Here is a 15,553-nt window from a genome sequence, read left to right on the forward strand (position 1 = left end):
TCTTCACCTGATGCCTGTGTGGCTGTGAACTGTAGGACATCTTGTGTTGCCCTCAGCTGACCCCCCAGAGTGTCCTGCCCACCCTGGGACAGAGATTGGGCCTGGGACTGAGACGAGGCCGGATGGCTGGACTGGGTTTCCACAAACATAGGCGTCATGGCAACGTGCCTCTGCTTCCAGGAATGGTCGATCTGAACATCCTGCAGACAAAACAAACAAACATGGGCAAATCAGATGTAACTTTGGCACAACTGCTGTTGCCAGAGGTACACTTTAAATCTCTAAGACTTACTTTTCATCATTGGCACTGAATGACAACAAAAACCAAGAAAGATCCCTTTCTACACGTGACTGACCTGAAACCTGCACTCGGACAGTGGATGCTGGAAGATTTCCCGTGAGAAGTCGGGACTGCGTGATGTCATCTCCAGCAGCAGGTTGGTGCAGTAGCTGAGGTACTGCGGCTCAGTGCGCGGGGAGTGCATGCACTCCAACATGGCCACCAGCCGCTCCAGGGTCCCTGTCGGCAGACGGGTCTCATGGCTCCAGAAGTTCTGCACAAGAAGTCTGAAACAATGAAAATGATGTTAACTTTTATCTTTTTTATCTATTTTGTCTGACCCTTACCTCTTCCCTCATGACCTCCGTGAAAAGAGGTATGCAGGCAGATTTGAGCTTCTAGGGAGTAAAGAATGATTCAAATAGTTTTATGTCTTATCTTATGACTTGTTGTATCCAGGAGTTCTGCAAAATGAGCAATGGAGGAGAGGAGTTAACTTCGTTGAATTGTTGGTTTTTATCTTTATGACTTTATGACTCATTATGGGTCATTATTCTTGATAAAGGCCTGAGGTTAAGATGTACATGTACATGTAGGACTGACCTGAGGTAAGACTCCTCGTCTGACAGCCCCTGCAGCAGACAGTCCTTTGCTGTCCCCAGAACACGCCCTGCTGACTCCTGTTGGGACGCTTCTTCCCTGGGAGAGTAAACACACCACACAACAAACAGTCAATTACGACAAACTCAAGATGTACCCAAACTGTTGATAAGGATCCCTCCAGTCAGGAAATCCTTGATGAATCCAACTGCGTCACGATCTAGATCACGTTTGAAAGTACAATGTGCAACAATGTATGAAATTCCACAATCAGAAAAATTGACAATCACTCTATGAAGACTTGAGTCCCTAGAAGTCCCTAGTCCCTGATTTGGCCTGATTGAGATCGGGCCAAACTGAGTGACTGTTGATGCCAGGGCTGACCTGTAGTTATCATAGATCCACATCATGATGTCATACATGGTCCTGCGGCACTCTGGGGCAGGGTGGGAGGCGAAGGCTGCTACGGACGGCAGCAGATAGAGCAGCTCCTCCACCTTCAGCTTCTGCAGCAGGGCGTAAACAATCTGCAGCACGATGGCCTGCAGCCCGTCATCCCTGCAGCAAAAAAACATCATTTAACACAGCAGCTTCTGCAGCAGAACGTAAAACAATCTGCAGTTGCTGCAGCAGTGAATTTAAAGGATGCAGGGAAAACTGCAGCATCAAACATATTAAATGTTAAAATCTCCACACTTTTTGAAAAGAGTATATATTGGAGAGCATTCAAATTTTATGTTTCTGAGTGGACTTAGCTCAATGCTTAAAAGTGGTCGTTTGGACCTGCATTAATTAAATTTGTTTTTTTAAATAAGTTATTATAACTGCTTTAGTTTGAGAGCCGAGGAAGGGATGAGAGATAATTCAGATAATGTTTCTGTTTGTATCTCACCTGTGAGTCAGCATTCCCAGGAAGTTCCTGGTTTTGAGTTCCAGGAAGAGGTTGTCGATGACATTGACCCGACCTCGGATGACCTCCAGGCAGTGGGTGCGGAAAATTCCGTGCAGCTTGGGCAGCATGAAGAGGAGCTTCGACACAAACCTGGGAGAAAAACAACATGGCTGTCAATTCTGGAGGTCAGGGGTTAGGTCATGCCAATCCTGCATTGGATCTTTTACAAATGTAGTCTTTCCCTCTAATTAAAATACTTTGAAATTCCTTTCTTTTCTACTCGAAGAATTCAAACATCCACCATGCATATGGTATCCTACCAGCTCACCTGTCTGCAAAAGGTGGGAAGTGCAGGTGTATCTTGTGCACACAGGTGAGAAACACGTCCTGTTGGTTCACCTGCAGGGGAAGCAGGTATCGCTCCACCTGGGTGTGGAAACTTCCCTCAGTTACCTGTAGAAAAAAAAAGTGTCGTCTGTGTGGTGTAGTGGTAGAGTATTCCGACTGTCAAGCAGGGGGACCCAGGTTCAATCCCCGGGGTTGGACCCAGACATGTCCAGACATGTACCCAGATGTTGTGCCCTTATAACAACAACTGTATAGAAAATGACACAAAAAAGTTCGACTTGTTGTTTTTAGTTTTAAAGAAAATGATGCTGAACTAGAAAACAAAGTTTAACATTAAAACAGAGTCTGAGAGGAAAGCTTGACTGTCTGTTTAGGTTCACAAGTCTGATGAGGTGGTGAGAGATGAAAGTTGTGCTCCTGTACCTTTTCCACATCTGCCATGTACTTCATGATCATCCCAATAACCTCAGCAGCAGCAGCATAGACATCCTTGTATCGGGTTAGCTGCAGGTTTTTGGCAACAGCTGAGAAAAACCTGTAAACATAAACACAATAAAGAAAACAAGGCCAGCTTGAAAAATAAACAAAAGAATCAAAGTATCCAACGGGTAGAAAATAATCATTGTCAATGATGTGCAAAATTCTGCTACCGACTTTCTGACCACAACATTCATGCAGCATAACATGAAGATCAGCACCAAGGACAGGGACAACACTTCCAACATTACAATGCAAAAATCACCATCTCATTCACAATGCTTGTTGTGATACGTTTCAAGGCAGCATTGTTATCACTTCTGTACCTCTTCAAGTAGTCGAATATTGTTTCCACTGTCCACCACTATATTCTAAAATAGCCCTGGAAATATTAATAATAAACAGGAATCTTGTCCGTTCTACGTACTGTTCCCTATCGATGTTTCCGGACGTGGAGGGGTTGAAAGGAGGCAGCTGATTGGCCAGCACCACACCCAGCAGCTGGATCCCCACGGAGTTGGCCTTACTGGAGGCATCCGAGCCGCACAGCTGATCATGGATCACCCTGGAAACAACAGGAACAGAAACCATGAGCCTGAACTCTAACACCTGAAAGCTAAGCTTTAGCTTAACCCCTTACAGCAAGACAAGATGGAAGTCCTCAATTTTCATTTCTAGATAATGTAGTGAAGTTTCACATTATTATGTACGTATATTACATACATGTATGTATATTATCTACAATGATGAGGAAATTTATTATACAAAATATATTTAAGAGGAGTACAGCTTGTACTTACTTTGCTATCAACACTCTCAAAGAGTTTTGATTTTCTACTTCACATCTGTATCTGTATAGCCAGTATAACAGCCTTTCAGTGTAACACACCAGCTTCACAGGCATATGGCTGTAGCTAACTACAAATTGTGTACCCTGGGTGTCTCCTCATACCAACTTAGTGGAGACTGCCATAGACAGCCTTTATATACAACAACAGGGCGCTATGAAACTGACTTGGTGGGGACCTCGACCCTGGTCTTCCAGCACTCCACAGCAGTCTTGATGAGCTCCAGGTTGTTGCGCATGACGGCCCGGGTCTTGTGGAAGGCGTTGGCCATCAGGAAGTGCAGCAGGCGGCTGGTCAGGGCCCGGCCCATCGCCGAGTCCTGAGGAGAAATAAGACACTGTCACTGTTAACAAGATGAAACTTACTGTGATTTCCAACACATTCCAATTTTGTTGTGTTGTGTTGGAAATCACAGTTTAATCTTTTTCATAATGACTTCCACCAACACAGATGAACTTTCAAGATAAGACACCGTCACAATGGATATAAGTCGTTTTAAGTTGTTTGGGTCAGTGTCCGGGTTGGTGCATGTGATGTTGCAGTCACTAGTGTCCTGTAATTTAGTACATTTTGTCCCAGGCTATTACAGAAGCTCCATACCTCAGGAATGGCTACAGGACCCCAGGACAGCATGGTCACCAGAAGGTCCACGATGAAGTAGTTGATGCCCTCGCCACTCGCCTCCCCTCGCACTATCATCTCCATCAGCGGGGACAGCCAGAACCTCGCGTACGGACGGAAAACCTCCTCGTTGTTCACGATCAGCTTGGCGAGGAAGAGCTTCACGTTCTTGTGGGTAGAAGAGCCCCCAAGCTTCTTGTTCAGGCATGACATCCATGGAGGCATGTCTTTTGGGGCTGCACCCTTTACAGCATGGACCAGAAGTCAAGATGTTAGAGAAAAAAAGAAAATGAAAAACTATTTACCTTTAGGGAGGAAAATTTGGACTTTTTGTTTGGTATTTCACAGGTAGTAAAAACCAGGAAGCAAAGAGTCAAAGCGAAAAAAGAACCCAAGAAATGGACTGGTGCAGTTTACACCTTGTTTGTATCACATAACCTGTAAATTTTCTCAAGGTGTTTCTAACCAGCCTTGCCCTCTTACCTTCTGTACTTGAGGAGTGATGTTGTTCCTGGCCATGTGCTGTAAGACTGCAGACATGCTGGACATGCACTCATGCTGGTTCAACTCATCCATTTCTATCTCCAGGAAGTCACCGTGGATGTTGACAGAAGAATCCTATAGGGTGTATCAACAAAAACAGTTACATCCTCAAACTTAGGACATTCAAGTAGCAAAGTTAGATTCCATTTGACATTCTGATTTAGCTGAAGGACCAATGAAAGAATACAAAATATCACAGCAAAATCACTAGAAAAATATACACAGCCACATATACACAGCCACAAGCAAATAAAAAACAATAATCTTAATTATTTACAGAATATAATTATTTTGATGAAGAAATTAGACAATGTTATAAATTTGACCCAATGGACACTAGCCTGTCCCATCTGCTGTTGTCTTGCCTGGAGCCTGGAGGAACCCTGACTGGCCTGGGAATATCTCTCTTGAGTGCTGGAAAAAGTCTGGAAAGTAAATAGTAAAAGAGTTACATGTATAATTATTTTTGATCTTAGTACAACAAGTTGAAAGCCAATTATCACAAGTCAGCACACAATCAGATGTTTGAAGGAATCCTTGATTGGTCCTGGATACATCTAACTCACCTGGATTCAACATACCTGTTCAAAGGTGTTATCTCACCTGCGAGTGTTTCACCTGCGTCCCGCTGGTGAAGTCAAACTGGCTGATGTCTTCACTCAGACTGCTTCCTGCCAGGTAAGACTGCATGTAGCGGGAGGAACCTTGGGAGAGAACAATATGGCAGCTTTAAATATTGATCAGTTCTCCTGGATCATACAGAACATTTTACTACAAATATCACCCTAAACATAAATCACTGACAGTTAATTATGCTATACACAGATGGAAAAATCTCACAAGATCGTGCTAAATACATTGTACTATCCATATTGCACATATCAGTTTAATCAGATACCTTCCTTATCTTGTTAGATATATATCTTGTTAGGTATATAAATGTTTTTGACTGAGAACATGTCCTTACCTGCTTCTGGAGAGTCTTGTCCTCTGAGCTCCTGTCTGATGGACACAAACTGTTTCTTCCTACTGACTGGAGCCTGGAAGGAGATAGAGGAGTTATATAAAGTGGTGTAACCAGGAAGTACTGCCAGCTCTCTCTAGTTACTGGCTACCACATTACACTCACTAATGGAAATCTGTTAAATAAACACACATATAAGCATTTGTTCATTATAAGTAGTACCATTCAAAGGTGTACAATAAATATTAGTAATAAAAGGAACATTTACCGAAAACTCTGCATCAAACTGGTAGAGCTTGTTAGTGTCCACTAGATTGTCCAGCAGGAACTGGCCCTAGAGGGAGGCAAATATGGGCTTATTTAGACTCAAAAACTACTGAAACCCAAATTGAATTGTATAACACAAAATTAAAAGTGGATGTCCTTAACTTTGCAGTATTTGCTGTAAAACTGGGTTCTACTTTTAAGACTTGTAAAATTGTGCAGGAAGTGCCTGACTAAGTGTACCTTTGCTGTGTTTTCCTGGAAGAGGAATGCGGTGTAGAACTTCATGTCTGTCTGTGTACAGGAGATGATGGCGATGAGAGCGTTGTATGCCGCGCAGTGGAACTCCCGTCGCAGATCCAGGAGCCCCGTTTCCCCTCGCAGATCCTCGCTCTTTGCAGCATGTCCAAATCTGGAAAGAAGGAAAATATGTCAATTCAGTCAAAAACTAAAAAAGAAAACTATTTCAAAAAAATTACTGGAAACAACTTTCTTGGCTAGCACTCTGTTGCATAAGCACACACTCAGGTAGTTCAAAATTGTAAAGAAATGAACTTAGAATATCAGGCAGGGCATACATGTTATAAGTGGCTAAACGATCCCAGATGACACTCAAGTTTAGAAACAAGGCTGAAGGATGGGAAAAAAACTTAAATTAAACAGAGAACGATTCCCAATTCTCACTTAGTGATGGCAGTGGTCATCTCGTTCCCAGCCTTGACCTCCTCCCCCTTGTAGGCACGCACAATGCGGGAGGGGGGCGTGTTGACCTCCTCCTTGGGAAGGCGAGAGTACATGGTCTCCAGCAGCTGGAAGCAGCACAGCTTGTTGGTCAGCTGGGTGCGAAGGGAAGCCTCACCAGCCTGGACCAAATGGTAACATGTCACTTCAGTACATGTAGACAATGGGAACAAAAGCCTGTTTGCAGCCAGAGGACTAAATTGTACAGCTTTGATACACTTGACAGTATGTGTACATCCTATGTCTTTTGCAGTTTGTATGGGTACATACATGTAAATGTACAGTTCTGGTATCTTAAATCAGATTGTTTCAAATTGTTGAAATGCAAACCAAAGCTCAAAACAGTAGAAAACCTTAGTCTGGGGAGCCCCGATGATGTCCATGATCTCTCTGATGTGGTCGGTGAAGAACTCGGTGAGTGCAGCCGGGTGGACCAGCCGCAACATGGGCAGGCACACACGCTCCAGCGCGGACCTCCGGATCTCGTTGGGAAAACTGCCTTCCCTGCGGAATATTCCATATGGGATATCCAGGGCTGGCTTCTGTCTGTCTGCTCCCATGCTGGAATGGCAAGTATCGGGTCATTTTTGCCAGCAACTGCATCTGGTTTGCTACCTCTTAGCAAACTTAGTTTGAAAGTAAAATTTGAGGATGAGAATACAAGACTGGGATGTTGGTGATAAATACTACAGATAAATAGAATAAAACTAAGTGCCTTTTGCTTCATTTCTCCAACCCTCCTTACCCCTTGATGAACCGTGACAGTGAAGTCTGTATGTCGTCCTCCATAACGTGCTTGGCCTCGCGACACATGACACTGATGAGCAGCTCCAGCAGCATCAAACTGCTGGACAGCTCCAGAGCACTCAGCAGCTGGGAGGTAACACATGGGGAAACTTATCCTTAGTGGGAAACAAGCAGTTGCACACTGATGAGCAGCTCTAGCAGTGGACAGCTCTAGATCACTCAATAGCTTGGAGGCAACACATGGGAAAACTCATTCTGTGGTAAACAGATGCAGCATCAAAACTCTATAGTTATAGACTAAGTCATACATTTATATGTAAAGCCATATTTTGAGACACAAAAGCAGTTTCTTATCAAATTACAATGTATGTTGTATTTGGAAATCATGCAACTGCTGGACTGCAGCTCTGTAGCATCCAATCATATTGTACTTTGAAAAAGCAGTTACTGTATAGTTAGCCTTTTCATCAAGAGAAAGGATGTTTTCATCTTATTACCTTGGTAACAGCACCAACGTAGTCATTGTACTTGGAGCTGCCAGCTGGGAACTCTGCAGACTTGAGGGGGAAATTGTCAGCTACCATCCTGTCCAGTCTGGCCCTGGAGCAGGGAAACAGCAAGACTTACAGGTAGTAGAGAAGCCCATCTGGGTTCAGTAAAGGGGGAAAGCCGAAAGGCCCTGCTATGGTATCAACAAATTAGGACTACAGTGACTTTCAGTCTTTGAGTTTGATATTTTTCTCAGATCCACAATTAGTATGACAATCCATATTGTAGCAGCTGCCATTCTTCCACAGCAGCCTTTATTTATCAACATACATGTACATTGCACAAAACTGTAAGACAAACCAGAGAATAACATTATATGGAATATACATGTAAAGAAAATGCACCCTACCTAATATGATAAAAACGATAATTCTACATTCTACACAAGCTGCTTAAGCTCAGAAACTGTAGCCCTTTTAGACTTCCCTGTACTGGTGTGTAAAAAAAACTATATGTGGCAGCCAGGACAGTAATGTTTGTACTTACTTGAGTTCAGCCAGCTGAGTCTGGGGCAGGACAGTGAAGAATGGCAGCAGGTCCAGAACCTGGCTCTGTGGAGAACAGGGAAATTTGCACTTGATTCCTCTGAATATACTTGTGTGTTAACTCTGACGTGGTTGTGACAATTATGTATGTCTCAAACACACTCACATTGAAAGAACATAATAGGTTAAATCAAAGTCTGACTTAGTTACTCTCATTCTTTATTTCCTGTTATTCATTTTCCACAAAATGAAACAAACTAATTAAAAGCTTGAATTTTCTTGTGTACAGTCACTAGTCTTGTTTTATAGCATGAACTTGAAGACCATCTAGTACATGTTGAATGTACTGTACATGTACACATGACTGGCTGACCTTGAAGGGCAGTGTTGACCTTGAGTCTGTCAGCATGTCGAGGTACATGGTGAAGACAGGTTGGAAGGCAGGGTGTGCGGGGTCACGGGACACCTGGAAATAGAATGGAACAGTCACTAGACACTTCCACTGTGGAAAGTTACGTGAACTGCATGAAACTGTTACAAAATGTGAAAATAGGCTGATTGCAGTAGGATACTTCTTAAAACTGTTTTCAGATTGCAAAATCAAAGAAAAAGAAATGCCTCAAGTTATGTAATGGAGGATGGGCACTTGAGAGGGGCAGAGATTTTGTGCAGATACTTACTCAGAGGTGTGTATTTTTTTAACTGCATGCAGTAATTAAAAAAACAGTTTTGAATATTTTTACTGACCTGGGAGTCAATGATGAGAATCTTCCTCAGCAGGGTCAAGGCTGTGGACTTGCTATCCTGCAGTGCACCTTCCTCCCACCAGGGGGCGAGCTTAGGCCAGGATTGCAGTAAGGAGTCGCACAGGGCTGCCCCTTCCCTGGTTATCAGTTTCAGAGTACACAATGTAGAATGGCAAAGATCTTTATTCACAGCCACTTGTATACATTTAAGTGATCACAAACATGTGTTTGTTTGCAACACTTGTGATGTCTATGTGAATAAAGAGCTTTGCCATCCAATCATTCACCAACCTGATTCATAGAGTGTCAGCATATTTAGCATACAAGGGTAGTCAATTGAGAACATTGAAAGCATAGTGCTGCAAACAACCAACATGGTCAGTGATATCAGCATCAGAAATCAAACTCAAAGATGGAACTCACTTTTTCCTGAGGGTCTTGTCTTTAGCCAGATGGTCCAGTAAACCATGTAGGATGCTGCCAACCTGTAGTTCAACACCAATGAAAACTGATTACTTTAAATGACATACTGGTAGGAAGGAGCACTTAGACACAGTGTGTGTAGGTGTGTCATGTTGTTCAATGTACAATAACCATGAACTACGGTGTACTGCACACACACACACACACACAAACGCACACAGACAGACACACACACACACAGACACAGAAGTCTACTGCTAAGTTACATTGTACATTCGGTAAAGACAGTCGAGTTACAAGTCTTTTAAGTCCAAGTAGAACTCTTATAAAGCTACTGTAAACATAAAACGTAAAACTATTTTTCATCACTGCAGTGCCTACCCAGACAGGTTCAGCTGTCAGCTGCTGTAGGAGGACAGGCAGGCTTTCAGCACAGGTTTTTATCAGCTGTTGGCAGATGCAGGACTTGAAGGTACTGAAGAACACCATGCCCTGGAAGGTCGACGACTTCTTACCTGTGAAACAGAGAATGTATAAGCTGAATGACCAGGTTGTAGAATGATTCAATGGCAAACTCCATGCATCTAAGATATGCTGAACATACCCATTTCGACTCATTTTGATGACATAGCGTCATTAAAATGCGCAAGGGTGAGAATAGAAGATCATATTTTCTGTAATAAGAAGAGTAAGAATTGCTGTAGTTTTAGCATTGGCACTGTGCCACCTCCTATTTTGTATTTGTATTGTGCTAACTTCATACCCTCTTGAATTTTCAGTGTTCTTCTGCTCCAGGTATACATTGGGGGATCGAAAACTTGAAGATTTACACACTATGTACACTATTAGCGTGACTCCCTTCTTGCACTGTTCTGTGTATTTCTTCACGCAAAACACTTCAGCATTTAACTTAGGGGTTATGAATAAAGAACTTTGCTAGTCGGAGAATGGATAGATTATTTTAAAGATTGAGCATGCACAGTCTAGTTCTTAGTCCTTATGAGCTGACCTGATTAAAAAAAAAGTTAAACTTATATTTCACTCACCTCCTCCTGTCATCAGGGGGGTCTTATTCATGACACAGTCCAGAAGGTCGTGACCTTGCGGGTGCAGCTGACAGGCCAGCTGCAGTAACCCCCCTGTCAGCTGGTGGAAGCTGGGGGGGAGGCTGGCAGCTGTGGGGTGTCCGTCCTTACGGGTGACCATGCTCTTAAACACTGCGGACACAAGCTCACTGGCAAGGGACTTTCCTGAATTAGTGCCCTGGAGGGGGAGGGCATGATATAGAGTTATGAGATGTTATAATTAGCAACAACAATTTATTTTCTTGATTTAATTGGAGGTATAAGTGACTATGCTAGCTATGGCAGTGAACATTAGTTTTGAAAGCCCTGTGGGTTGTATATGTATTTAGGAGGGAAACGTTGGTCAGGAATAGAGTTCAACAATTTTCCAGTTCATGCAAAAAATTTGTTGCTGTAAATAATTGGTAAACGAACTTTCAACGCTGGTATTTGGAAGATAAAAAGACACAGATAAGGTGACAATTTAGCTCTTGAAACAATAAGTGGGTGTCTATTGAAACAATGCCCATGAAAGTATCTGCAGAAGAGAGACAAAGAGGCAAAATTTCCTCAGTGAGAATAGAAGTCCAATATAATCATAATTCAAAGATTAAAAAATTAGTAACTCTACACCAGAAAAGACAGGCCTAAAACAAACAAACAAACAAACTGACCAGTGCAGGCAGCAGAAGGCCTGCATTGTGTAGCTGTTGGTAACCCGACACCATGAGGGTCAGTCTGACGTGGTCAAGTTCAGCCACTCCGGCAGACACCTCCGGCAGGTGGGAGAACAGGTCATGGGAACTGTGGCATCAAACAATCAGTCAATTAGTCAATCAATCAATCATTGGTATTGGAAGTTACCATAGGCCCTGACTAAAAGAAATGAAGATGATTCTATATAATTATTCACCACTAAACAATAATGGTAATTATATTCTATTTGAGCACACCTTGAGAAGCAAAGAAGCTTACCTTGGAAGCAGTTTTGCTCATTACCTAAAGAATCTTCAAGGTTTCAACTCATACCTTTACATCAAAGGTACTTTCCAAACTACATACTACATGTATGTACTAGTCTCTTGCTCAAAATGGAGACTTGACTCCATCCAATGCAACACATTCATGAAATTGTAAAAAGTATGCAGACCTTCTACGAGACAATTTTGCTGCCACTTGTGACTTGAGCAGCGCCCCCTGTTGGGATGGTAGTGACCTGCACATCAGCAGGAGAAGCTGCTTTGTCTGAAGAAAAATATTATGTCAAATATTAAGAAAATGTGAAAATGCCTCAAAAGTTTCAAATGATCAACAGCAAAGATACTGCATGTTTTTTTACCTCCTGTGGCAGTTTTTCCATGATCTCTACATCCCCCATGTTGAACCCCAACGCTGTCGGTTCCAGTGCTGCAGTTACAACCATATCATACAGGGGGCTCTTCCATACAGCATCGGGAACAACCTGAGGAAAAACAGAGGATAAAAATTACTTGAACCCTGGAGAAACAATCCCAATGAAAACCCCACACTATCAAAGCAGTCACACTAAAGTCAAAGGCTACTATACTCTGATAATTTCTAAGCAGTCCTACCTTGTAGGCATCCTGTGGAAATGCACCCAGCAGCACCGTGAAGAAGTCCATTATTCGTACAATGACCGTGCACTTCCCGTAGTTGTAATCCTCTGTTTCCCGCGGCGTGAACAGCGTGGCTGCCCCGTGTGACTCAAAGCACCGTGCCGCTGCATCGATGTCTGACAGGGCCAGCTTAGTCAGGAAAAACTCCAGCGCAGTGAACAGCTGGCTGGGCTTCTTGCCTGAACCTGATTTCGGAACATTATTGTATTTAGATGATAGCCTGATGCAAAAATTGCAAAATACAAAGAACCTATGTTTTATAGGGAAGAATTTTGGCATAATGTAGCCAAATGTTCAAGATTTCTTGCTTAGTGCTACTGTATATCAATGTGTGCTAGAATGTTGTACATGAAATAAAAACTGCACAGCTGAAAATAGCATAGATACATCCAACACGTTCCTACCTGAGAGCACATCAGATGGGGATAGAAAGCGCTGCCCAAATACCCAACAGTAGCTGTCAAGGGCAGCCAGAAGTAGGTCAAACCAGGAGACAGCTGTTTTGACAGTGAATGTGCTGTCCATGGTGCTGATCTTTGGGTGTTTTTTAATGCCTGACTTGTGACCAGTCTTCCCTCCCCCTCCTTCAAATCTGTAGGTGGGAAACAATTCAAGTATTACTCTAGACTATCTAGGGAGATGTTGGTAATAACTGTCCACGGTGCTTATTTTTGAGTGATTCTTAACCATTGACTTGCAACCCCTTCATGTCTTTTTGAATCTATTGGTAAGAAACTATTCATCTTACTCTAACACAGACTGCAGAAAAGTTTGAATAAGCGGTTGGGTGGATTTTAATTCAAAATTGGTTATCAAAGCCTTCCATTCCCATCTTCACAACATTTGCATGAAAGTCTAGGCTTTAATGAAAAAATGATGCAAGCTCCTGTCCATGGTGCTGAATTCAACGTGGTTCTAAATGCCCAACTGCCTTCCTTTCCTTCAATCTTGTTTGTTGGTGTCTTTCAGTATAACTGAGTAGCCACCCTACCTTGTGATGAAAAAATCTGGTCCATCCTCCTTCAGCCTCTCCTTCATCCAGGCCTGTGGAGAGGGTTTCCGTGGTAACAGAGGGAGGAAGCTGCAGACGAGGAGCATGCAGCGATGGCGGCACTCGGTCTGCGGGCGGCCGCACTGCTGCAGCAGCCAGGTCACCAGGTCTGGCAGCGTAGGGGGGCTCTCCCGGTCAAAACCCCTGTAGATACAACAGGCAATCATGTGGGGTGATGGAGGAGTAACTGTGGGAGGTGGTAAGACTTTCAATCCAACTTTCAAATCCAACTTTCAAAATGTCCCATGTACAATGTAGTGATCCTTACCAGGGCACTTGCCATACTTTGCTGTGTTAAGTACTAATCTTTGCTGCATTCAGTACTAATCTTTGCTGCATTCAGTACTAACAGTTTGTACCTGGGCACCCTCCTGACTTTGCTGTGTTCAGTATTAACATTTTCTTACCTGGGAACCCTCCTGACTTTGCTGTGTTCAGTACTAACAGTTCTTACCTAGGCACCCTCCTGACTTTGCTGCATTCAGTACTAACAGTTTGTACCTGGGCACCCTCCTGACTTTGCTGTGTTCAGTATTAACATTTTCTTACCTGGGAACCCTCCTGACTTTGCTGTGTTCAGTACTAACAGTTCTTACCTGGGCACCCTCCTGACTTTGCTGTGTTTGTTGAGCAGGTCAGCTTTAGTGGTGATGATCCTGTCCAGATGAGTTAACACAGCCACACACTGGGCCTGGGTGCCCAGAGACTTCTCATCGTGGTGGGCCAGGGCAAGACTCTCCACAAACGTCACCAGGAGCTCAAACGTAAACATGTCCACCTGGGACGACTCTTCTCTGTGGGGTGGAAGGGTAAAGATCGTAGGTTACAACAGGTTAGGGCAAAGGTTAACAGGAACATCAAACATGACCATGTCCACATGTGGAACTCCTTGTCTCTATGAAGCAAAAGAATTACTAACTCGAGACAGAAAAAAGATCAACACAGTTTTTAACCACATTTTTAACCACGTTAAGATTTTTCAGTCCTTAAGTTTCTATACAGCTAGGATTGGGTTGCGTTGGGAGTTAGGGGCAGGGTTTGATTTGGGTAGGGTGGGACAGGGTTTGGTTTGACTTAAGGATGGGGTAGGTTTGGTTTGGGTTGGGGGTCAGGGTTCAAGCATCTCACCTGAAGTCCCTGTAGATACTATTGAAGCCCAGGGCTGCCCCAAGCCTGTTGAAGGGGTTCGGGTGGAGAGCCAGGCTGTACAGACGCTTCAGCAGGGACTTGATGTTGATGGGGCTTTTCTCAAGTTGCTGTAAAGGCAAAAAAAATTGAATTGAATTGACTCATTCAGCCACCAAAGAAGATGCCGGGACCTGTCTTGTGAAAGCCATCTTCAACCGAGACAAAAAGGAGGCAGATAATGTAAAAGCCAAAAACATAGATCATATTCAGAAATCATACCAAAAGACAAGGAATTAGGGATGCATGTTTGTTTACAGGTGTATGGTGGAATCCAGGCTCTTGAATCTGTTTGATCCTTGACCCTACCTAAGCAGACATCTGTTTGACTCTACCTTAGGGGTTGTCTGTTTGATGGACCACTGTAGGAACTCCCTCACACACCGTGAGCTGAAGTCACGCAGAGCGGTGTCTGTGGGGTGCACCAGACCATCCTGTAAACAAGAAAAAACTTTAAAATATAGGCTGAATGGAAGCTGCTTACAAACATCTTGCAAGTCAAACTTGGTTGGTGGGAGCAACTGTGGGAGCGGACGTTAACTAACCAGGATGGTACCCAGGCTACGTAAGTACAGGTTTGACTGTACATGCTCGCTAGGACAAGTTTGGCTGTATAGGCTTACTACAAAGTTCGATTGTTCATGTTTGTATATTATGGAAAATCTGACCATAATGGCATCCAGGAGGGTGATGGTCTCTTCACTCTCAAACTTCCTGTTGTTGGTCAGCCAGTGGATCAGCTGCATCATCAGGGGGTCAAACAGCTGCCTAGCAACCTGAAAAACAATAAACAAGATTAAACAGCTCTAGCAAACAGAAAAACAAAGGTTGAGTATTTTCCAAGACACATCAAAACAAAATCAATACACGTGAGTCAAACAGTTGCCTAACAAAATCCAAACAAAACAGCGACATACTTCTCATACTTTGAAATACAATACATGGGAAGGCTCCTGTAGGAAGAGAGAGGCAGAAGTGTGATCTTTGACCCACCTGTTCCACATCGCAGGCCAGCTGCATCAGGACAGGGAACACCTTCTTGTACAGTCTGGTCATTGGGTTCTGGGAAATACATTGGGTTCTGTGGT

General features: G+C 43.4%; 1 protein-coding gene across 1 annotated transcript in view; it reads right to left on the reverse strand.

Moving 5' to 3' along the window:
• LOC109483301 (DNA-dependent protein kinase catalytic subunit-like) overlaps positions 1-15,553 on the reverse strand; it is a 37,344-nt gene that overhangs the window by 14,463 nt on the left and 7,328 nt on the right. Inside the window, 37 exon segments of the mRNA XM_019786297.1 lie at positions 8-200; positions 357-567; positions 884-979; positions 1,265-1,438; positions 1,773-1,922; positions 2,101-2,225; positions 2,544-2,655; positions 3,025-3,162; positions 3,613-3,764; positions 4,046-4,309; positions 4,550-4,684; positions 4,960-5,034; positions 5,213-5,313; positions 5,577-5,649; positions 5,842-5,907; positions 6,081-6,249; positions 6,522-6,700; positions 6,932-7,139; positions 7,324-7,451; positions 7,823-7,925; positions 8,361-8,425; positions 8,733-8,825; positions 9,107-9,242; positions 9,529-9,590; positions 9,910-10,043; positions 10,575-10,791; positions 11,267-11,396; positions 11,743-11,837; positions 11,932-12,054; positions 12,185-12,414; positions 12,634-12,821; positions 13,221-13,424; positions 13,877-14,074; positions 14,409-14,536; positions 14,801-14,899; positions 15,134-15,241; positions 15,459-15,527. Of these exon segments, the coding sequence (XP_019641856.1) occupies positions 8-200; positions 357-567; positions 884-979; positions 1,265-1,438; positions 1,773-1,922; positions 2,101-2,225; positions 2,544-2,655; positions 3,025-3,162; positions 3,613-3,764; positions 4,046-4,309; positions 4,550-4,684; positions 4,960-5,034; positions 5,213-5,313; positions 5,577-5,649; positions 5,842-5,907; positions 6,081-6,249; positions 6,522-6,700; positions 6,932-7,139; positions 7,324-7,451; positions 7,823-7,925; positions 8,361-8,425; positions 8,733-8,825; positions 9,107-9,242; positions 9,529-9,590; positions 9,910-10,043; positions 10,575-10,791; positions 11,267-11,396; positions 11,743-11,837; positions 11,932-12,054; positions 12,185-12,414; positions 12,634-12,821; positions 13,221-13,424; positions 13,877-14,074; positions 14,409-14,536; positions 14,801-14,899; positions 15,134-15,241; positions 15,459-15,527 (5,131 nt within the window).

This window comes from Branchiostoma belcheri, unplaced genomic scaffold (genome assembly GCF_001625305.1).
Source record: "Branchiostoma belcheri isolate BF01 breed outbred unplaced genomic scaffold, Haploidv18h27 scaffold11, whole genome shotgun sequence".
Classification (NCBI taxonomy): Eukaryota; Metazoa; Chordata; class Leptocardii; order Amphioxiformes; family Branchiostomatidae; genus Branchiostoma; species Branchiostoma belcheri.